The sequence below is a fragment of the Cyrtonyx montezumae genome, unplaced genomic scaffold (genome assembly GCF_038088225.1).
Source record: "Cyrtonyx montezumae isolate F1298 unplaced genomic scaffold, pur_monq_1.0 scaffold_20, whole genome shotgun sequence".
Lineage (NCBI taxonomy): Eukaryota > Metazoa > Chordata > Aves > Galliformes > Odontophoridae > Cyrtonyx > Cyrtonyx montezumae.
Genome location: NW_027071937.1, coordinates 2,163,581 through 2,187,834, shown reverse-complemented (window position 1 = coordinate 2,187,834; position 24,254 = coordinate 2,163,581). Strand labels below are relative to the sequence as shown.

The window sequence follows — 24,254 nt, the reverse complement described above, 5'->3', positions numbered from 1 at the left end:
TGGCTCACGTCGTCCACCGGGACGCGCAGGTCCCTCTCTGCAGAGCTCCCCTCCATCACCTCATCCCCCATCCCGCACCGCTGCACGCAGTTATGAAACGCTGCGTTAGAACAGGGCCGCGCCCGCACGCTCCGCATTCGTTCAGGCGGCGGTGCCACCTGCCGGAGCGACGGGGAACAGATCCGGCGGTGGCCGGCAGGGGGCGCTATAGCGGGCGGACTGCGCTTCTCGGCGTGCGCCGCCCCCCCATTCCTCCCCCAGCGCGGCCTTCACTTCCGCCGCCGAATACTTCAACTCCCAGCAGGCGCCGCGCACTTCCGCTTCCGGCCGCCGCGGTGCGCCCTCGTCCCCTCAGCGCAGCGGCCTCGCGGTTTTCCCGGGCCCCTCGCGGCTCTCCCGGGGTCACCTTCATGGGCCGGCGGTAGCGCGGTGGGGCCCGGGGCCGTGAGGAGGCGTCGGCGGGGCGGGGAGGAGCGGGAGCGGCGGCGATGTTCGTGCAGGAGGAGAAGATCTTCGCGGGGAAGGTGCTGCGGCTGCAGGTGTGCACCATGGAGGGCGCCGAGTGGCTGGAGGAGGTCCCCGAGGACACCACGGTGGAGAAGCTGAAGGAGCGCTGCCTGAAGCACGTAAGGAGTGCGGCCCGCCGCTGTGCGCCGCAGATAGGGCCGAAAGCTGAGCGAAAATCGCGGCCTGGGAGGGGCGGGCGGGGCCTGCGGGGGTAACGGCCTTCCTTAACCCCCCCCCCCGGGGCTCCGGGTAGGGGGGGTGGGGGGCTCGAGTCGGCAAACGGGAGAGTGTGTGCTCCTCCTGCACTGTGTGAAACGCGCCGTGCGGGAGCCCGGGTCAGCGCGTCCCTGTGCACTTTACAGACGGGCGGCGTTGCGAAAGAGAGAGAAAAATGGCTTTTGGTGGTGTTCCCTCCGAAAACGGAGCGTGTTTGGTTTCTTTGCGTTTGAGAACGGCCGGGGAATGGAGTAATGCACGCGGTGAGAACTTCCCCTTTTAGAAAAAGCGCTCGGAGCGGCCGTCCCTGCGCTGGTGCAGCGCGTTTTCTTTGGGAGATCATAGGTCTGCTAACGCTCTTCCTGTGCTCTTAATGGATGTGTCCAAAGGGGAGATGAGGACTCCTTGTTTGCAAGAGAAAACGCTTAAACAGCCCAGATGCAGTCTGTAGAAGTTCAGCTGGAAAACGCGGGGTCTTTGTACATGGTTACCTAATTACCACTTACATCTGTGGTATTAAAGGTGAAAACAAATGGTTATAAAACCACTGGACTGAATTTCAGAGATCTGCTGTGACCTTTCTGTTTTCAAACACAAATGCGGTTCATAACAACAATGTAAAGCTGTTGCTGATGCCAACCTCAGTTCTGCCTTCCTGGAATCCACACAAGCTGTCTGGCAGCTTGGGTTGCAAGCTGCTGCAGGTCGAGCAGCTTTCTGCCTGGAGAAGCAAAGGGCCTCTGCTTGGAGCTCAAGGTGTGGGGTTCCTTTCAATTGTTTTTAGTGAGTTTTGCCTTTGGAGTGTTACAAAAATGTTGAGGAGTGTTCTTAGCAAAGCAAAGTAACACTGTGAGAACCTGTAACATGCAACAACCTAACCACTGTGTGAAGACTGGGGGTTGGTGGTCAGTTGCCCTCTGCTTTGTGCTTTCTACTCGGTTGCTTCCAGCTAGAGCCCCTGGAAACTACAGCTCACAGCATGTGCTGTTCTTCTGGAGCTGTGGTCTTTGTAACTGCTTCTTGATTTGGGGATGAGAATGGCTGTGAATGGGTTTTGATCCTTCCTGAGGCAAAAAGAAGATGCACGGCCCCCCGTGTTGTGACATTCCTGGAAGAAGTGCTCCTGTCATGTCCCCTTTCAGTGCAGCTGAAGGATTAGACAAAGACATGGTGGGGGGGGGGGTGGGTTAGTGATTACATGCATATGTGCAGAGCTGAAAAGCCTTTAATTATCAGGAAACATAATTGAATAGATGCTTGCATTGCAGTGCAAAAGTCAGGGTGGAAGACAATTGATAACTTGGCAAGATGTTTGATTTCATTCTCCGGGCTGCTTTGTGCTAATGGTATGGATTTGCATAACCATTATGGATAATATATAGTTTTATGGAGGGAATAAACAGAAATGGAAAAATCATGGCTCCTGATCACGGGTGCGTTGCGATGAGTCTGGATAGCACCTTGAGATAATTTATGCAGCCATCTCTCATAAGATGCTGATTATTGTATTCTCTGAAGTCCTTGAAACCACTCTTACAGGAGGCGAGGGAAGGTAATATCCATCAGTTTTGGATTAGGAAGGTGGGCACTGTCCCTCTAGCATTTGAATGATTGAATTATTTGAATGCTTACTGATCTCTGTAATGTCATTTTTGATGCATTTTTTTTCTTTCATAAGTAGTTGGAGGGGTATTTTTGCTTTATCTGCTGACCTGTAACAGTGTAGTGGTGATTATATGCTGGTAAACTGCTGCTTTCAGTAATACTGTCTAGTCAGTGAATAAATACCTGACAGCATTATTTCCTTTCCTAGTTATTTCTGTATGCAGGTTTCACAAGCAAAGTGTTTTCACTGAGCAGTGCCTCTCCTCTGTGCCAGGTTGAGGTCGTGTGCAGTGCAGCTGGCAGGATCAAGCCCCGTGCTCCCCTGTGGCTTCTTTAAAAATGAACTGTTTCTTCCAGAACCAGAATTGGGAAAGCTCAGTTTAACCATGACAACCCAAAGGGAACTTACGTGTTTTCATGACGTGTAATTCTTGTGCCTGAAGCTGACACTTCAAGCTCTGCTTTGACTGGAGGTGCCATAGGAAGTCCTTCACTGGAGGAGAACATTGCTCCTTGCTGTGGCTCTGTGGTATTTCTCTGATAGAAATCATGGCCATGCAGTTGAGATGCACAGATGAGATCTGTGTGAGCTTTTAGCACTCCTGTGCTTCTGTTCTCCTTTCTCTTAAGCTGCCTCAGTGGTATTCATGTGAGTTTTGAGGTGTGTTAAAGGCTGTCCCAGGAACAGAGGCCTGAGGTGCTTACTGTCAGAGTACAAGGACGTGGGAGGTTCCTGCCCCTCATTATGGTTAGCATGCTTGGAGGGATGCAGATTGTTTAAGCCACCCAAATTTAGCAATAAGGAGTGGCAGTTATGCACACACACACAAAAAACCATCACGAATAAATAAAAATCTAAAACTAAAAAAAAGCTTTGTGATTTATCAGGATTCCAAGCTCTGCAAATTGCATTTAGCATTGCCAAGGCTTGCAAGTTCAGGAGATGCTCAAGCATCTGCAGAAATGGGTTTCTCACCTGTGCAGTGGAGCAGCCTGCTGTGAATTTCTGCGTTAAAAGGGCATGAAAATATTTATGCTGGAAGCAAAACCATAAAACAGGTCCTCTCCTTACAATCCCTCTGTATGAAAAGATGCAGGAGAGCTCATCTTCCTGCCACGCCGCACCTCCGCAGGTGGAGCAGTGCTGCAGTCCCCCGTGGGTGAGCTCTGCTGCCCTGCGTGGGGCATTCTCCCTGGGCAGGAAGCTGTTTCCAGCTAGACTTCAAAGCTTTGCAGTGACACAAGAAGCTGTGTTTTGTCAGGTGTCCTCAGGAAGCAGCACTCCAGTGAGATCTGATGGCTCCAGATGCCCACTGCAGGCGGTTTGCAGACAGCCCACAGAGGCACTGCTGTGAAGATGTCCTTCCTGCTTGCAGGGAGTGTTAAAATAGGCAAAGATATGCTGAGTATTTCACAAAGCATTCCCTGTGATACAGGTGCTGTTTATATTTGCCTTACTGTTCTGTGTGGTTGTCACACAGTGGTCAGAGGAATGGGAAGTAAGAACAGGTGACTGCAGGACTTTTACAACAGCCTTATTAGGAATCCCTAGAGTTCTAGGGACTCTAGTCTTTCACTTACATGTTGATGTCATTAGTAAATATTGTGATTGCATACACACAGTGTATGCACAGCTTTGTGTGCCAGGGAGGAAACAGCTGTTAGATACGTGTGGTGTCCTTTGCTCCCCTCATGTGGGTGCTTCCCAGTTCCCATTTCTTCCTTTTTGGGCCCTGACTCTAAGGAGCTGTAGAAATACTATTTTGAGCTTGTTTGGAGAGATGTCCCACTGATGTACTCCTTTGTGTTCTGGATAAATTATCAGATCAATTAGAGGAGCTGCTCCCAGTGACTCCTATGCTTTAATGCATTCTTTGGCTTTTGTTCAGCAGTTAATATGCTGAGGGATTAGTAAGAAGCTACTGTTATGCAAAGCAGGACTAGAGATCTCACCTTAATCCTGCTGAGGCATCAGAACAGCATGGAAGTTCAGGTGAGGAACTGAAAGTCTGTGTTGAAAACAGGTGTAATCTTTGGGGGGAAAAAAAAGCCAAGCAACTAACAAGTTCTCCAACAGCTGCAATCACATCAGAAAAAGTGATGATGGACTCCAAAATAATTCCTTTGGAGGAGTCTGGGAAGGTGTGTCATGACTGCGTGCTGCATTTGAAGCAGAACACTGATGTCAGTGGGGCTCCTGGAGATGGCTTCCTTACCTGGGGGGTGGGAGTGCTGTCCTACACAGGGGGTATGAGTGGCTCGATAGGAGTGTGTTTTCAAGGAAGTGTCCCTGAGAGCTGTTTTCTGTGAGCAGAGGAGGTGAGGTCAGTATGAAGTGTCCTATTTTGTGGTGAGAGCAGCAGCATCCATTTCATGCTTTTGGTAGGTTGTTATTTTTAATTCTGCCTTGCTGGAATTGCATCCATTATGCTTTGTTGGTTTTTTTTCACCCAAACAAATTAGAAGTCTCTAAATGCACTGATGTCATGTTCTTGAAATCTCTCGCAGTGGATCTGCAAGCCGTTCCTGTGTGAAGATGAGTCAGTTCAAGGTCTGCGTGTGCTCTTCTTAATTTTCTGTTGCAGCACTGAAATACCAGGAGATTTAAACCCCTCAGTAAAGCTGGGACACAGACATGGGCACATTCACGCTTAATTTGATAAACAGCATGGCATTTCAGCTTGTAGTTTTCTTATGGGATCAGAATGGTCCCTTGTGGTGTTGGTGGGGTAACACGGGTCCATCAGTCTCTTTATCCCAGCGGAACCTTGAGCTGCAGGCAGAATGTGTTTATGGCACTGGGGAATAGTTCTCTATATCCAAGTTTTTGTACCAAGAAAATGGAGAACCTTTTTGTGCCTAGATGCATGAGTCTACCTCATGCTGCTTGGTGTAGTTATAGGACAGATCTCTGATGCTCATATTGTAAGTTTTTGGATTCAAGCTTGACTGAGTAAATAAACATAACATATGATTTAGAATTGTAGCAGAAAATGGAGCACAGCATTCATATGTGGAACAAAATCAGTGTATGTTGATTATTTATGGTTGGGATAAAAAGTTGTGAAACTAACCTGCTCCGTGCTTTCAGCAAGGAGCCAGGGTAGGGTTTCAGCAGCCAAGGCTTTGGCTTCATTCTGCAACTGAAAACGCAGTGCAGAAACTGCTGCCTCCTTCCCAATTTAAGGTCAAGTACTCCAAAATCACTGCTGCCAGTTGCTTGTTTAGTCTGACAGTGTGTGTAAATAATAATTACCAGATGAAGCAGAGGGCCTCTCTGCTCTGACACTAACTACAAATGAGATGGGTGCTGCAGTGTTGTAGTCCCCTCTCTGCAAAAACATAGATACTCATTGTAGATTTCCTTTCCTGCTTCACACTGCTAATTGTTACTCCTCGTCCTCTCACTGAGAGCAAGTGACCTTTGTGATCTGTTGCAGAACTGACACTGCAGGGCCTGCAGCTACATCCTCACTGTACTCTCAGTCTCCATGGGCCTGAGTGTAGAAGCAGGCACTCAGTTCAAGCTGTGATAGAGATGTCCTGTTCTGCAGGAGTACCAATCTGCTCACGTAGACAGGCTGTGTGCCCTTGAAGGGCTTGTTTGGATGACTGGGATGTAACGCTGTCTTTGAAACTGACAGTTTCAAGTAAGTTTTGTAGAGTATCGTTATCAGGTAGAACTTAAATGTAGCTATTGATTTAACAGTGTTGAGGAAGGAAAGCTAGAATGGTTCCATTGTTGATTATTCTTCCCAGCCAGGAGCTTGGATCTGCAGGCAGAAACGTACCCCATTACAGCACGATTCATCCCTCGGTTTCTTTAGTAATGTGTTCTGTACACAGATATATCCCTGGTGTATTTTGCCCTTACTCAAGCTATTGGTAGCACAGTTTGCATGTGGAGAATCTTACATGTGAAGTTTGGTGATGCATTCAGCAGGCTTATTTCTGTCTTCTGATCTTCACTATTTATCTTCTGCAGTGTGTACCTGGGAGCTTAGAGGATCCAAAAACTGTGACACATCATAAGTTGATACATGCTACTTCTGAGAAGGTGCTAACAGACACAAAAACGGTGTTGGAGGAAAACATTCAAGACAGAGGTAAGGTTGTCCTTTTTATCCCACTGGTCTTGAAATGAGAAACTGTGTGAGTTCCAGTTTGTGTGACCTTTTATTAGCAGCACTCAGCTTTGACTTGGGAAACTAACAAGGTGGCAAAAAAGGAAGAGAACTTTTACACACACACCCATGAGAATATACAATGAGAGTTTTCTGAACTGTTTATTTTAAGTCACACAGGATAGAGAGTGTTCAATAAGTCAAAATGTTAGATTATTTTTATCTCTTTTGAAGCAATGTTTAAACTCCCAAGGCAGCAGTTATCCTTCAAAACTGTCCAAAAATAATTATCATGGCTTGAGTATCGCAAAAAAGACAGCCTGAAACGTTTGGGGCTTTTCTTGATGTCTCCAGGACAAGTAGAGTGTTGTTTGCTGAAGTACATCTGAGTGTCACAGTTTGTATCCTATTCAGTCCTCTCCAAGTGTAGGTCAGAATTCCCCACACTGTAGTGTTACTGACTCGCAGCAGAGTATGTGAGGCACGTGTGAACTTTACAGATGTAAAGGATTAACATGAAACAAAAGAAGGCCTCAAGATGAGAACTGTCAGGATAGCTGGAGTCACTTTTTACTGGACAGCTTAAATTAATGGTCCCTTCTGGAGAGAAAAGGCAGTGGTCCTGGAAGCGTGAGAAGCAGGACTGCAGTAGAATGGGATATTGCCTGAACCAGGAACTGCAGGAGTAGTGTTCCTGTACTTCTGCAGGAGTTCACGCAGGTTGGAAAGCTGTTGCTGTGATCATGAGCAATTTTGTCTCTTTTCTAAGGCAGCATCACCTTCAGGTCTGAGCAGGAGCTGTGAGCTGCCATCTTAGGCAAGGGACGCAGAGTTTTGAATTGCACTTCGTAGCCACTAAGCAGTATTAAGTTGTCACGCGAATACCTCTCTACTCCTCCTTGCCCTGCAATGTGCTCCACCTTTTAAGAGCCCGACTGCTGTCAGGGAGGCAGGATGGCAGCCAACAGCTGACTGCCACTGGCTGACTCCACTTGCTGCTGCACGGGGCAGCCAAAAGTCAGCATGTGGATCTTTTCATGTCAGCTGGATGCGTGAGGGTTAACAGCCTTCACCAGCTGCTGTTCTTGGCTGTTCTGTGCCAAGTCAGACCAACAAAACTTGTTGCACAAAGCATGATTTGTTTGCTTTTTACCCCCTTAATGCAATAGACTAAAAGCTGCGTGTCAGGTTCTGTCTGGCTGAAGGGCTGCAGATGCTGCACCTGCCTGTTCAGGGCTCTAAGTCATCCATCTACATCCACCCTGAGAACCTGTGTGGTAATAACTGAGATGCCACAGCAGTGGAATTAATACAAAATTGATCTCTGGGAGAACTTGTGTTTATGACATCTTATCTTGCCAGAGCTGGTTTTAGATCACTTTCTAATATATTTTGGTATTGTTCTCTTTTTAGATGTTTTGCTCTTAATAAAGAAGCGTGCACCACCTCCACTCCCCAAAATGGCAGATGTGTCCTCAGAGGAGAAAGTGAGTTTGAAAAGATTTCTTGACTTGTCCATTTTGATTAACTGCTTTATTAACGAGCTACAGAAATACTGTTGCAGTGTACTCTTTGCATAGAGACAAATAGACCCAGCTGAACTGTAAGGTAATTACTTAATTCTCCCTCTAAACTTTGAAGAATTATTTACATTATTTAACTTGGACTGTTGCTGTAGAAGACTTGCTCTGTGCAAGTGGTGTAGACTTCATCTTCGAAAAAAATGTATAGTAACTGTATAGCAAGTTTCTTGCTGCATCTCTTCTGAAAACCTCATGGAAATCTGTCAGTTTGCTTCAGGCTGTGTTGTGTCTTTACTAATGTCTGGCTTATCCCCCTTTTACTGAGGTCTGGAGCACTGTCTGTTTTCTTTTTCTCAGAATGTAATTGTTACTGAGGGTCAGTGATATGCAGGATGGCACTCAGACACGAGTGGTACTGCAGTGGGTGTTATGTTGTGAATGCACTGAGCACTGCTTGTGCCTAACGCTGTGAATTCCTGGGTCTCTCCACCTTCTACTTGCACAGCTTTGTTTTTTCTTGCTTCCTGTAGGTATTGGTGTATGTCTCTGTATCCCTTCCTGTAGGCGTTGTTGTACATCTCTATCTCCATTATGGTCTTGCTGTGCAGAATGTCACCGTAAGAGCCTAAGATATAAGACTGAAATAGTTTGTACCCCTGCTATGTTCTGTCCTGGACTATAAGCATGTACTAAATATCAGAGGCACTGTTTATCTCTGCATGATACTTGCAAGTGATAAAGCACTTCCAGTGTTGAAGCAGTTAAGTGTTAGTCTGTTCACAGTGTTGATACATCTCTTGGCAAACCCTGGATTTGAAGAGAGTGTGTTCTGAGAGGCAGAATGGAGGGATGGTCCTGGGAACTGAGGCCCTCTAAGTTCTCTCCATGTTTGGCACATCACTTTTCCTCTTTATGCTGGAGTTTCCCCACGCTTAAATAACAGAAATAGACATGAGGACTGATAGTGGGGCGACCCAACAGGTCCTGTTTTGCTTTATAATTGCAAAATGGTGTTAGTGCTGTTAATCACTGTATTGCTAGGCTGCTGTTTCTTAGTTGCAAGTTACAGAGACTGCTTGATGCCTTGGTAAAGAACCTGAAACTGCTCTCAGCAATGCTATGCTCTTTGTTCTGTGGATAATGGGTTATGAAAACTGACCGTGTTTCCCATCCTTCAGAGGAAACAAGAACAGAAAGCTCCTGATAAGGATGCTATTCTCAAAGCAACTGCAAATCTGCCCTCTCGCAATGTAGATCGCACTGTGGCCCAGCACAACATGAGGGATGTAAGTATTAGACTTGACTTTAACTCACACACTAATATCCAAGTAGACTTTTGTCTTGTATAATCTTTTCTCTTCCATATGAATGTGATCAGGCTTTTTCTGTAAGAAATTCAGGTGTGTATAGTGTGTATGAAAGTAGATCGTACAATCTTTGTGTAAACTTTAAGTTGTTTAGTGATTATAAAATGCTGCACTAAGTTATGATTTAAAATCTTTTATCTGCCCCTGGGAAACCCTCAGTAAACCCTCTGAACAGTGTGGGGGGCTACTTCTTCTCCTGATATTAGCAGCTGCTCCATTAATATTTAATGATATCTGGTAGCCTCCTGTCTAAATGTTTTGACAGTTTCCTTTTTTGCAGTTCCAGACAGAGCTCCGGAAGATCTTAGTTTCTCTCATTGAAGTTGCACAGAAATTGCTAGCACTGAACCCAGATGCAGTTGAACTATTTAAGAAGGCAAATGGTATGAATATATCTTTATGGTTACTAGTTCAGTCCCAGGAACTTATTTTCTTACACAGCAGAAGAGTAGGCTTGCAGAATTAAGTCCAGGCTTCAATGCAGTAGCAGAGCTGCTAACGACTTTGTGACAAAGATTGCAACTTGTGGAATAGGTCTTATAAAACTAGGGAATTTGTGAGGTCCCTTTGGGATAGATGAGAAGTTCCATTTAAAAATAAAATCATCAGCAGTGAAATAACTGGAGAACCAAGAAACTCTTTACCAAGAGTTGGTACAGAGTATTTGGAAATGCACAAGGAAACAATAAAATGGGGAGAAACTGGAGCTGTTGATTCAGTCTGTGGGTAGATACCCTTGAGGTCTGCTAGGACTGGATCCAAATTGTTTTCTAGATTACTGATAAACTTCAGTGAATCTCCCATATATTTAATTATGTGGACATATAGTCATATGGGAGTTTGCTGTCTGTTGTGTGAGATCTTGAATGTATCTGCAATAAGTCTTTGTCCTGGAAGAATCTGTCTGAGCCTGGTCAAGCTGAGTGCAGCAAATTAAGTGATGAGATAGCAAATTCTGGCTGGAAACAAAAGCAGGGATGGAAGAGAAGAATGGAGTTTGAACTTAACACATGCCATTCCATTGAGAAAGGGGTTTATTCTAGCTTGAAGTTAGTCTCAACGTTGTTTTGTTTGTGTATGTGTAGCCATGCTGGATGAGGATGAGGAAGACAGAGTGGATGAGATAGCTCTGCGACAACTTACAGAAATGGGGTTTCCAGAGAGCAGAGCTGTCAAAGCCCTTCGATTAAATCAGTAAGTGTACTTGGCATGCTGCCTGTAAATCATTTGGTATGGTTAAAAAAAAAAAAACTTTTTTGAGGGAAATTTCTTTATGTGGGTCACCTAAGATTAGCAAAAAGCATTGGCTCAAGGAGGAGTGCTGCCTCGGGCAACCTGCAGGTGCAGCTGGCACAGGAAAGGGGAAGCTATGTTGTACTTGCTCTGGAAAGAAGTCAGGCTGCAGTTCCCAAGGCTGTCAGGCTCTCACTGTATGAAACTGGTGTCTTCTGCCTCAAAGTTTTACAGAGGGGAAAAAAAAGCAAGCTAAGTCCATCCAGGCTGGCTTGTCAACTGTAGCAAAATTCTTTATGCTGATCTTTTAAATCAAACATTCTAAGAATATGACAGAGCCCAGATAGCAGTAGAAAAATAGGAGGTAACGTAGTTCTTCTTGTGCCATTAGAAGAAATAGTTGTGCTGCCTCACTTCTGAGATGTTCCTCATGTTATTCACAAAAATGTCTAATGATACAGAATCCTTATAATAGTCCTTCTTTTTCAAGTAGCTCTTCTTTGGTCGTAGAAGGACTTTCTCCCTCAAGGTCCTCCATCTTACATATTTTAACTGAAAAGCCAAATAGGCAGCAAGAGCTTCCCTTTCCTTTTTAAGAGCATCTAATTACCATGTGGGCAAATGAAATTGCATATTCAGTTGCTCTGTTATCTTTGCTTCCTATGAATTCCTTGGGAAGGCATGTGGTGGATCTCTCCCATGATCTCTTAGCTTGAGCACTTGCAGTCAGTCACCTGTGTTAAATTTTATTCTTGCTGAAGGTATATAGTGCATGCTTAATGCTTGTCCCACTCTTCTGTTGTTAATGGCATTCTTGTATCACTAGATGTCTGAGATAGATCCCCCTAAGATGTGACAAAATAGCTTCTCTCTGAGAAGTTCCATTCAGAATGTGCTTTACAGTTTTGTCAGCAGCTGCAAATAGTCAGTGTGTGTTTGTGAATAGAGCTGATGGTTTGGAGAATAAGATGACTCCCTTAGAAGTGGCCTTTAAAACCTGAGTTACAACTGTCCAGGTTGGACTTCACTCCCCTGTCATCCTGGCTTCAGAGATTACTGTGGGGCCCTGAGTGCATGTAGAATTAAGGTGCTTTGAAATTTGCTCCAATACTTGTGTGACTATTCAGATAAGAATTACTCAGTTAGTCAAGATACCATGGGAATAAATGCAAAGCAAAAATGTGTGCAGTGCTGCTGTCCATCTGGAGTGTTCCTCATCCCTCTGCTTTGATTTTCTTTCCAGTATGTCAGTGACACAGGCCATGGAGTGGTTGATAGAACATGCAGATGACCCTGCAGTGGATGCTCCACTTCCAGGTCAGGCTCCATCTGAATCTGCAGCTGAAGCTGGTGCATCCTCTGCTGAAGCAACTGCAGGTCCGAGTTCAGAAGCAAGTGGGGAAGAAGCCAAAGATGAGCTGACTGAAATATTTAAGAAGATACGAAGGAAAAGAGAGTTTCGCCCAGACCCACGGGTACACACTGCTTATCTCACTGTTCTTTAAAATGGAAAGGGACTGTGTGCACATCGTGGAATCCAAATAAATGTTAATAATTAAATGGAGCATATGTGTGAATGTGTAGTGTGCTGGCCTGACGGTATTTCAGTGGAAGTCTTCAGGGGCTGCTTGAATTCAGATTGCTGAAAGGGATATTCCCCAATTAATGCACTGCTGTCTCAGATAACAGCATCTAAATTACCAACACTTACATCACACCTGGAAATCAACTGATACTCTTTATATAGGTTGCTCATCAGACTCCTGGCATTGCTTTTTATGGTTGTGGTGAACATCCATTTGCTATAGAGGACAGAAAAGCGTTATTGTAGTTCAGGGACAAGGAAAAGCCATCACCAGCTTAAGTTTAAAAATGTCTTCCTTTCCTCTTTCTCACACCAGGTGCTTGCTCTTTGCCTCACATTCATCTTTCATTATTGAGGATAGGGACTACCTTCAGTCTTGCTTTTACTATTTATTCTGCTTCCCACGGTGCAGACACTTCTGATGCACAGTATTTGAAAATCTCGTAGCAAAGTTTACGTGGTCTGCAAGTGGAAACAGTTGAGTTTTGACCCCGCAAAAAGCTCCTGTGTAGAAGGTGAAGCATGTGGTTCTTCCCATTTTTTTTAAACATTCATTTATCTGTGCAAATCCTGTAGGCTGTCATTGCCCTAATGGAGATGGGATTTGATGAAAAAGAAGTGGTGGACGCACTCAGAGTAAACAACAACCAGCAAAATGCAGCTGTGAGTACAACATCATTTCTGTTCCTTGTTGTTGTTTAGCTGGTTGTTTTCATAGCTGAGCTGGTTGATCTTGTTCCTGGGCATGAAGTGACTACTATATTCTATGCCTATTTCAAATTGTGTATGTGGAATACAAAGGTTTTAGATTTTGGTGGAACTCAGCATGCGTGAGGTGGAGGCTGATTGGATACATATGAGATTATGTGAATTTTCACAAAGCTTTTGAGAAACCCTCTTACCAGAGGCTGCAAAAGAGATGATGCTATCTTGAGGATGGGAAAGGTATTCCCAACAAATGACTGAAGGACAGAAATAAATAACCAGACAAGAAATTAAAGCCATGCAATATATAAATATAAACATTCTGCAGTAATACATCCTACAGTTAATGAAATCTTAGAATATGAAGGTTTGTAAAGGTTGATTAGTCCCATGTTAGTGGATATATGTTATCTTTCTGAGAAGGGAGAAGTATTTTTTAACATGCCTCATTCCAAAGGTTTGGGTGGACTTTCATTTTAATGGAACCCATCATGCAATCTGTTGTGTTTGGTGATTTCTTTCAGTGTGAATGGCTGCTGGGAGACAGAAAACCTTCTCCAGAGGACTTAGACAAGGGAATTGACACGAACAGCCCTCTCTTCCAAGCCATCTTAGAAAACCCAGTGGTACAGTTAGGGTTAACCAACCCTAAAACTCTACTAGGTAAGTCCTGGTTGGGTTCCTGCTAGATATACTCCTCCTCTGCAGTTCCTAGTAAATAAGAGCAGAGACAGGATAATAACAACACATGCCATGAAATGGGTGCAGCTCTGTACCTTCTTCCTGACTGTCAGCAGCTTGTTTCATTTTGCAACTCAGCTACAGCCTGAGCAGAACTTGGGGATGTCCCAGAGATGATACTATTTTTCTAGGCTACTGGTTTACACTTGCTGAACTCAGAACTTTAGTAGCTGCTGGCTGCAATGCTTTTGTGAGTTTAGGAGACCTTTTGTGTGCTCTATTTGGCCATGGAGAATTAAAAAAAAAAAAAGGTTTTATTTAGAACCCTGATGACTTCACAGAAAAAACAAGGCCTCCTTCTGCTGCACAGTTTACTCCGTGTGTGCTCTTATCATTGAGGTGGAAGATAACTAGTGGACCCAAACAAGAAGTCAGAGCTCAGGCTTTGCCTGTCAAGATTCAGATAGCATTTGTGATAATATATTTTCTTCTTGAGTATTAACTCTGTGGTAGAGTCTGTGTTCTTGTTCAAAAATGCTGTGAGCCCAGCAAGTACTCAGCTGATAAAAGTGATGGTGAAGTGCAGATCTCTTATGCATTGGCTTCTGTGGTGCTGAAGAACAATACAGGAGAATGACAATAACTGTTGTATGTTCAAAATTTTGCATTTAGTGTTTGGCTTAAACTTTATTTGAAACTGTGCTTCGAAATAGAGGGTGTATACACAGCTTTTTTCAGGAGAGCTTTTAAAGATGCTATTTTAAGTGTAATTAGGAGTGTTTGCAAGACTTTAAATAATTCAAGAGCAGAACCTTCCCACTGTCATTTCTGAACAAATGGTCTCCTTATTTCCAAAGACAGTTCCACAGTGCAGCTCAGAATATAAATAGAAAATGAAATGTCATTATATGTGCTCGTAAAGCTTGGATGAACATCAGAGAATATATTCCTAGTGATATATAAGCAAATTGCTTATGTCATAGGTTTTAACAATGAATGTATTGAATTAAATACCTAAGGAATGTGGATAAATGTTTAGTTTTAAGCTCTTGAGTCCATGTAGAAGACAGTTGAAATGATGAAAGGTGAGATCTGTATGTTATTCTGGGCTTAGCTGCAAGCATGCAGCATGACCTTGAGCAAGGTGTTAATGATGAGCCTTTCAGAGGTGCTGGGTGCTTATGGCTCCCACTAAGTTCACTTGGAGCTTTGTACACTAATACTCCTGGAAAAGTTCAGAGTGGCACCCTGCTGCTGGGCTCTGCTAACACTGACCTTTTGATGACTTCTCAATAGGTCAGATATGCAACTGCTTTTTTTCTGTCCTGTTCTATAATGGCTGCTCCAAAAGTCCACTAGTCTGGCACGGTGCCTGTCATAAAGGTTATAAATTATTGCCTGGATCCTTCTTCTGCCAAATTTGTGACTTAGCTCTTGCACTAAATATCTTGATCTCCCAAAATATAGAGGAAACCAGCCTGTAAAAAATGAAAAATAAACGAACAAACTTAGTGTAAAGGCAGCTGTGCACAGAAAGAAAATAAAGGAAGTTCTGCAGCCCAAATGTCCCCATTCTGAGATGGACGTTCAGAATTCAATTGCATGCTGTGTTACCTGCTACTGCAGCCAGTATGGATGTAAACAGAGAAACTCTTTCCAGCCCTCTGTGAATACAGTACTGGAGGCTACTCAGTCTTTTCAGTATCAGTGGCCAGAAGAAGCCACTCTGCAGACTCAGAAGAGCCCCCATCCCTAAGCAGTGACTGAGACACAGGCTCTGGCAGGTAGGCAGCACCTCTGTTTTCCCTGAGGTGTGTCAACCTGAAGAACGTTACTACACTGAGCACAAAACTGCTCTGTAATGGAAAAATTCTGCCTAGAGACTTTTGCAAAGTGTTTAGCTCTTCGAACCTGTGTCGCTGAGGTTATGTAGAATGGACTACAATTCAGACAGTATTTAATCAGCCTCTGCCTGTGATAAATTTAATGCTGAGCAGTGAGGAAAGTGTAACAGCCTGTAGCATCCCAGCCTGGAGATGTGTGAGAACAAATGGTAATCGTGTGATGGATTCTCACCTTTTTGTGAGGCAACTTGCCCACTGCCTTGGATAAGCTGTAAGTATTTCTGACTTTCCTGTTGTTAAAGCATCCCAAATGATAAAGTATCTGCTGCTATAGGACCAATAATGTACAGCAATTTCCTTCTCTTGACAGCCTTCGAGGATATGCTTGAAAACCCCTTGAACAGCACTCAGTGGATGAATGATCCAGAAACGGGGCCTGTCATGCTACAGATCTCTCGAATCTTCCAGACACTGAATCGCACGTAGAGGGGAATGCCAGAGCACTGTGCCACTTCCTACTGTCCCTTGTGTCACCTTCTCAATGGGGAGGGTGCATGGATTGTTTGGGGAGGGGGGAGGGATTCTGTCCGAGTAGGGGTCTCACACGAGAGCTTATGTAGTTATGGCCAACTGAAGTTAATTGCCTTGTGAATTTAGTGTTAGTGGAAGAGGTTTGAAGACTTGTATACGTTTTCAGGTGTTAGGTTAAAAATAAAGTATATCAAAAAAATAGGAAAAGGTTTTGTGAAAACAATTAAGAATCTGCTTGTCAGAAAGAAATATGATATTGCTTGTTAAAAAAAGGCCTGTGACAGTAGTTTTCTAGCCAGTTTTACTAGCATCTGGCTAGTGTTTACAAAAGGTCACTGACCACTAGCATAGGCTATTAATCATCTCCATGCAGTATTAATTTATGGCTGTATCAAATTATAAAGTGCTTTTTAAAATTGATTCTTAGGAAATATTTTTTAAAAGTCCAAATATTGGGAGAGCAAGCACATTTCTATCCAAACTTGTTTGTCTTGCATTATAATTCAAGCAGAATAATTCATAGATGGAATTTGTTTAATAAATAGCATTACTTTTTCCTATTTATTTTCTGCGTTAGTGTTCTTCCAGTCCAATGGTAGTTACACTTCTAGGAGATTGTCAGCTCTGTTAAAGATGCAGTGTCTCTTTCATGGCAAAACCTGTTACACCAACACTAGGATTCTCCAGTAGGCTGCAGTTTATGAGTTTATCCTATGCCATATCTTAGCACAAGGAGGATATCTTCACGTGGTGGGGTTTTTTTTTCCATTTTTATGTGCATGGTTTCGCAAAGGGGAACTTGTGTTGTTGACTGTTTCAAACTGTTTACAAAAGAGCAACTCATATGCATGGGTTTTCCTTAATGGTGGTCTGCAAAGAAGCAGAAACACTTTGGGTTTTATATTTTTTTACCATATTTAAAAGCACGCTTGAAATAATTGCTTTGAGATAGAAGTGGTCATCCTTGACACTTCTACTTTGGAAATATCAAGGAAGTCAGGCTTTGTCTTTCCTGGTTTTGTCAGAAGACTGACAGGAGATTTCAGATAGGTGCCATGGGCTTTGAAGAAGAGCAGTCACAGGTGGATATTCAGCTAGTTTCTTGTGATTGGGCCATGCAGGCTTTTGTTTTCAAGGCAGTGAAACACAGCTGACATTGGTCATAATCCCTGCTGGAGCTTGTGTTTCACAGCCTTTGTTTTTTGTTTGGTAGGTTTTCGTCAAAGAGATCCTGAGTAGTTCTGCCAAGTTCCTTTCCAAGTGTATGTTTTATGCAGTTGTGTTTTTGTTTTAAAAAGGAAAATGCTACAAGATGCAACCCGAAACCCTACGACAAGTTTTGGCCTGAAGTTGGCACCTCATCTGTGCTATTGTGCAGTCGAGGCACTGAAGTTGCCAATTTCTCATAATTACTATGAAGGGTGGGGAAACAAAACAGCATGAGATTTTATCTCGACTTACTATCCCAGGATTTTTTTTTTTAATTTATCTGTAGTTTCACGTTAATCTTTACAGTTCACAACTGCTGAGGTATTTACTTTTGTGTTCGGACGTTCCAGGATTCGTAGAGGTGTTTGTTCAGAAGTGTTGTTCCAGCACACAGCTGCTCCTGGGGCTGTCTGCTGCCACTGACAAGGCAGTGTGGGTGATGCATTTGAACAGGCTCTCCAGTTTTCAGGTGGCTGAAGCTGAATGCTGCCTGATGTCCTTTGGAGGAGCAGAGCGGCTCCTTCTAAGCATGAATGTTCTGCTCTGTGTGCATTTCAGCAGAGCGTGGTGCTGCTGGGATGTGCCACTGAGCTTGTTCTCTCTGTGTCAGTTGGGTAGGAGTTGTAAGTTATCAGTGTTGCCTCCTTTGCTATGCCAGAACAGAGTCAGGGCCACTGCTGGCTCATAAGGAAGAAAGGTATGAGTAAAACAAGGCATGCACGTGTAATGGATGTAGGTAAGGATGCCAAGGTTCTACAACATCACCTAGTGCTGTAGCAGCAATTGGGAACTGTATGGATAAAGGAACGGTGCATCTTTAAATTGTGTGAAGGCTTGAGAATATGTGATTGTTTCTGGCTTTGCTTATTTCAGAGCTCAAAGCTTACGTAGCCAAAGTGTTGGAGAGAGTGTGTTCTCCCTGATCTGCTAAACCAGCTTGTTGCTTGTTACAGCTGCTTGTCTTTTGGGAACTTAAGGCTCCACTGGTCAGTCTCTGAAAGAGGCCAGAACTTAGGAGGTGTGGTGTTTGCAGCAAGGCTTCAGAGTTGAACTAAATGAAACCAGAACTGTCTGAAAGGTTGAACCAACCCTTTGAGGAGCTGATCAAGACATCAGCATTGTTCTGAAGGTATGAATTAGTAGCAGACTTAGGGAGCTGTGTGTTCCTGTGACACCTGGGTGTATTGCTGCTTGGTTAGGTACTGGTGGGAGGATGGTTGCTATGTTCATTATGTTTATAAAAGCACTGATTTATCCCAATTCTTACAAAACCTACAGAAATCTTGAATGATCACTGCTATTTAGTCAGAATGTGTGCAGGCAGGTCTGCAGGCCAGGAGCCTCTGTTAAGAGTGCTTCCTGATCACAAACCATCTTGTTCTGTGGGTAGAGGCTTGAGGACTGGTGGATCTGCTCCGTAAGCCAGTGAGAGGTCCCAAGCGTATTGCAAGATTAGTTTTTGTTTTAATAAAGTAAGATAATTTTGTGAAGAACTGCTCCTGGGAATAAGGATTTCCAGATTCAGGTCCTGTGTTGGTATCTCTGGTGTTCGAGTTGTAACTAGTTAAGGTATGCCACGTGTAAGTGTGTCATAACACGGCCAAAGGAATCTTTGAAGCCTGCGATATCAAGGAGCAGTGAGGAGATGGGGCAGTAGGGGTTCTTACAGTGCAGTATCTATTCCTTACCACTTTCTAGCTCTTTGCCCTATCCATTGATGAAGACAATCTTCTACCTTTTGATATTAGACGACTCTTGGAAGCTAGCTAGCTATTTATTATATATAATTTATAATTTTGTCATCAAAACACTGATATTTTTAATAGAAATGTACTATAGGGAAGTTTTGTTCTCAGGGCTTCATGTTTATATTCAATAGGGGGTGCACTCAAAGGGATGTACTTGGAAGAAATGCCAGTGGCCACTCTGCAGCTTGGACCTTGGTTAGTTGTGACCTGTGAGACTGAGGTGCATAATGCTCCTGTTAAACCTCCACTGTTAGGTACAGCCCAAAGAAAATGCCATTCTTTTCTCTCCATGTGAGCAGTGGTGTGAGTCTTCCTTTAAGATTGCTGCATCGTTGTATGGAAACGGTCACACGAGATTGTCCATCCCTTTCACAGTCTGCTGGTCTCTACCATTTCAAGGACACCTCTGTTCTCCCTGCAGCTGGAAAATAAACTTGCACTGTTTCTAAGGCAGACATGGCTGCACTCTTGCTCTTCTGGGAAAGTGCAAGGTTCACTCCTGCAAGAGCTCTGACACCTGCAGCTGACTGCTTGGTTTGGGCTGCTCCTGCCTGTCACAGACGTGGCCCGGATCCTCTCCCCCCATTTCTCTCCTCACTCTCCTGGAACCAACTTGGAGGTTGATGCTCACATCCAAGACACTTGAGTGCTTAGGGAAATCCTTTTTAGCTGAGGCTGTTAGTTCTGTTGACGTGATTCACGTGCTGAGGGCCTCTAATATATTTTTGTGTATATTTGTATTGTAACAGTGTCAGCAAATGCTGCCTGTAGGGGAGCTGTGGAGATTCCCAGTGGCTTCATCTTCAGCGGTGGTTTTCTTGAAGTGCAGTGAGTGTTGCATCCAGGCTTTCTGACTCTCAGTAAATAGCATTCTTATTAACTGGCAGAATAGCAGCGCTTGCAGCTGGGTCTTTCCATCCAGTTGTAAGTCGTTATGCTTTAAGGCATAATCAGACCACTGACTGTGTCCTCTCCTCTGGGACAGTCGTTTTTGCTGTCAGTTAGGGCAGTCAGTGAGCTTGGCTGGGATGGGAGCCCCAGTGCTGCAGAGGGAAGAGCAAGCAGTGTACGTTGTGTCTCCATGGATGTGTTACCACGGTGGTCGCTGTCACCTGCATCCTGATATCTAGGTATAACAAAAGGGGATTTCAAGGACCTCCTTCCCTAGATTTAAAGATCTTCAATGCAGATCCTGTTTACAGCATGTGAATTTCAATAAATACAGATGCATTAGATTATTTCTGAATTTAGATGTAGTTCTGTATCGTGTTCTGGGGAGAGGGAAGAAATTGAATCGTGTTTTAAATGAAGCCCCACAGAACAAAGTGTCTTTGCAGCAGGTAACAGAGGCCTGTAGAGATCTTTAGTTTGCATATTTTTATCATAATTTAACAACCTGTGCAAGAATGTGATTTGCTATTCAGCACTTACCACAAAGTAGCACCAGTGAAATGATCCCACGAGGTACTGACTTTTTTCATTTCACCTGTGTATAAAATAATTAGGTATGGCATATGATAATTTTTATACGAAGCTGACACTGGCTGTAGCATGCACAGCTGTTTCTAAGATGTAACATTACTTTTCTGGAGCTTAACTAGGGCAGACATCACTGAGCCTGTGGAGTTCAGGGCTGGTTCTGGATGTGCTGATGGGGGTCACTGACTTCTCCCTGGCTGGGGAGCCCAGCAGCAGGCTTTGCTTCGATACAGAGCCCTTCAGGCAGTGAGGAAGAAGTGCTGCTGACTTGTTTTTCCTCTAAACGTTCACTGATGTCTATTGAACTATCTTCCCATAAGCCAGACCTGTTCAGATTGCAACCTTTATGTCCCTTTAGCACGTGGAGAAGTCGTACCCGTGAGCCAGACCAGAATGAGCCCGAGTCTTTAAGCCTGCTCACACGTACACACTGAAGACACTGATGTTGTGTGCTGTAAATTTATAATATAACTTAAAAATAAAGGTTTTTTTGATTTATTACAAGGTGTTCTGATACATCATTTTTAGGACTAGCAAACAACTATTTGGATTCAGTCTTCCCTGTACCTGCAAACTGCTGGAGTTGTTTCTCAGGAAATAAGGTCCTTGGATGGCTGATCAATAGCTGTTAACTCAGCTTGAGTGGCAAATGGTGTTCCAGTTAGTGTTTTTGAATCTGGATACGGTTTCTCCATTTCCCAGGACGAAGTTGCACTGGTAGCTTTCACTGTAAGAGTTGTGTGAGAGGATTTGGTGCTCCTCTGTGATGGAGTGATGCTACTTAAGAGGGATTTATCTTGAATGCCATCGAAGAAAAGGCCTCCAATACATCACTCTTCAAGAGGAGAACCCTCGTTCAGGAGGACAGCTTGAGCAGACAGCAGCTGTCAGTGTAGTGGGGTTCAGCACATGGCGAAACCGAAGCACTGCTCCCAGCTATTGGGCACTGTGCTGGGAAGCACTGCGAGCTGTGCCCACGTGTGTGTGGCTGCCTTGGAGGCAACTGAGTAAGGGTGTAAATGCGTGAGGTTTTTCCCTGAAGAACAGGTGGGGTTATTAGCATTTTTACACAACGTGCAGAGCGCGGAAGGGCACCTGCCAGCAGCTGGTTGGGTTAGCACACGCTGCTGGCATGGCATTCAGGGTCATTCTCACTGCATCCTGTGAAAGGTGGAGGATTAGAGCACGGGGCAGACAAGTGCTTCTTACTCCAGGTTTCTGTACGTAGTGTTATTAGTTGCAGGTATTCTCTTGGTGCCACGTGGCCCAGAACTGAAATTCCCTTCAGTGCGCAAATGAGCAGGAGGCTGAGGACAGTTCAAAGGGCAGCTCTCCATAACTTTGAATTACAACAAAAGCAAATAAAACACTGCAAACAGCCCGTGGTATATCATTAGATAATGGCACTTCGGCACCTGAACAGGTACAGCAGGTCTAGGCAGATATCCACACCTTGAAAAATGAAGTGCGTGCCGTGTCAGCGACAGGCCGGGCGGCGATGGCACGGTGTTTGTCAGCGCTGGAGACGAGCTGTGCTCAGCACACAGAGCTGCTGCCAGCGTTCTTCAGCAGTGATGCAGGGAAGGGCTGAGCACTGCCCTGCCCCCCAAGTCACCTCCTGCTGCCATCAGAGCCAAAACGTGCACTGCAGGGCTGGGACAGGTGAGTGTGGGCTGTGGGAATTCACCTTGCTGGTAGAGGCTCACCTCACCAGCACTAACAGAATTGGTGTGGTGAGAGGTGCTCCCGTTTCCTCAGTGAGTGGTTCAGCAGAGCTGCCCCTACGTTCTGGATCTTTCCTTTCATGTGCTTGCGCTTCGCCCACGACCTCGAGGTCAGTGGTAGCACTGATCCTTAAGAAAGAGCCGAACTGTGTGAACCCACCTGGCTGCCTCCTGTAGCTATCTCCTGTGCTGGGCTCCAGCAGGAGCAGAAGGAACAGCAGATGCTGTCCCTGTGAGCTCTGATGGCCCGGCAGCCCAGCACGAGGGATGCAGTCCGTTCCGCACAGGATGTGACCTGATGACTTGTTCTGCCTTGATCTTACTGTTTTGTGATCTTTCTGTAAGAGAGAAATTGGCCAAAAGAAGCAGTAGAAGCTGCAGAGAATGCAAGGCATGTACTTGTGAGCTGAACTGTAGCTTCTGGGATTTGCTTCTGGAAAATGGCTTGGAAAGGGCAGGTTGAGCAGGACAGTGGTGGTGGTAGGCAGCCAGGGAGGGTGACCTGAGCAGAGCCGGCCGCAGCCCTATCCGATGTCACCAGGAATCCTGTCCCTTGGGGGGGGAGGGCCGTCCAGTAACTTGAGCTATGCTGGACCATACCAGCTGCACCAAAATAACCCTGGAGAGGTGGACAGCGCTCAGACCTGGGCTGTGCACTTAACGTGTGGCTGGGCAGCCAGTGCCCAGGTGGCAGGGCTGGCTGCTCCAAGTGCCTCAGCCCTGCGGTCCTGCAGCCTGGGCACCGTGCTGGGTTTCCTATGACTGCCATAGGGAAGTTGTAATCCTCAGATGGGTTTTGTGGAACCCAGCCAGCGTGATGGCATCGGGCATTGCACAACGTGCTGGTCGGGCTGGTTGGGTGCAAGGGCCCTGCGGTCATGCCGGCCTCGTGCTCTGCAAGCACAGCTCGGAGGTGCGGGTTGTTCTGGGTGTGCTATGCATGTACCTCCTGAAAACATTCATGGATGAGGTGTAGCGTTTATGCATGATGTGGTTACTCGGCTTTTGTGAGCTGTAGCTTGGGCACAACCTGCACTTAGGTTCAGGTGAGCTTCTGTGCCCTCCGAGGAAGGGCTGCTCCGCAGGGAATCCGGGCCCGGCAGTCTCTCAGCTCCCACACACCCGGGTTGTGGCTGAAGCACTCCGTTCTTCATTGCCGTGTGCATAGTACAGCCCGTGGTGCCATGTTGCAGCTGCGTGCCCCAGTGTGCAGCCTCTGCACTCCGTGTCCTTGCGTGAAGCCATAAGGGTCTGGGACATCTCCCTGAACTTGTTGGCATTGAGGACTTGATTACCGCTCCGCTCCCGTGCAGGACCTGCAGATGCAGGCTGCCACCTCTCTGTGCAACGTGCAAAAGGAAAATCGTTTGAGCCTTCGAAACTCTCCTTACAAGGGCAGCAGGTGCTGTTTCCGAGCGGCTGGCTCTCCTCTGCAGCAGGCCCCTTCTGTCTGTTTCCCCTCTAGACAAGCTCGTTGCCAGGCTGCGTGCGATGAATCACGGCCTTCTTTCTGCACCTACCTCCATGTGCGGCAGCGCTCGCCTTCCTCCCGTGCTCCCACTCACAAACACTCACCAAGGAGAGGGGAAAAAAGCACAAAGCTCTGTGAGTCCGTGCCCTGTGCCATCCTCCCGTGTCCCTGTCCGGCTCATGGCTGCAGGATTCCCGGTGCTATCATTTCCTGAGCCCATCAGATCTCCCGTGGGTGTATTTATAGCTCACTGTGCTGGAAATATCCATGGGGTGTCCGGTTCCCTGCCCTGGGCTGGTGCCAGTGGGATGGCCTGAGCCCCCCAAGCAGCAGTGGGGCAGGGCTCAGTGCTGCCCTCGGGGTGCTGGTTCCTCACCGGGAGCTTGCAGAGCTGCACCATTGCCAGGGTTGGTCACCAAGCAGGGCTCTCCTCTCACTGGAAATATTTCTTCATGTCCTATCGGGCTAGGTCTAATGAAGGCTGTAAGTGAGAGATAAAGCTTCAGTGCTGCACTGCATAACAAATCTGTGCAGTGCACAGGCACTACCAAAATGCTCCAAAAAAATAAATCCAGATGTGGAGAGCTTGCTGGTGGTGATGCTTAAACAAGCCCATATCTGTGCACTGGGGTTTCTTCTCACTGTTTCTCAGCAGCTTCCAAGCCAGGCCACTTCAGGGCTCCTCTTAGGGTGTCGGGTGCT

General features: G+C 45.5%; 1 protein-coding gene across 1 annotated transcript; it reads left to right on the top strand.

Annotated features, from left to right (window-relative positions):
- The first annotated feature begins 338 nt into the window (after window positions 1-338).
- Window positions 339-16,485, top strand: UBAC1 (UBA domain containing 1). The gene is made up of 10 exons (XM_065737346.1): window positions 339-626; window positions 6,314-6,434; window positions 7,866-7,939; window positions 9,154-9,261; window positions 9,623-9,725; window positions 10,428-10,536; window positions 11,819-12,050; window positions 12,737-12,823; window positions 13,390-13,528; window positions 15,761-16,485. The coding sequence occupies exons 1-10, from the start codon at window positions 489-491 to the stop codon at window positions 15,874-15,876; spliced, it is 1,227 nt and encodes a 408-aa protein (XP_065593418.1). The 5' UTR covers window positions 339-488; the 3' UTR covers window positions 15,877-16,485.
- Window positions 16,486-24,254: the final 7,769 nt, after the last annotated feature.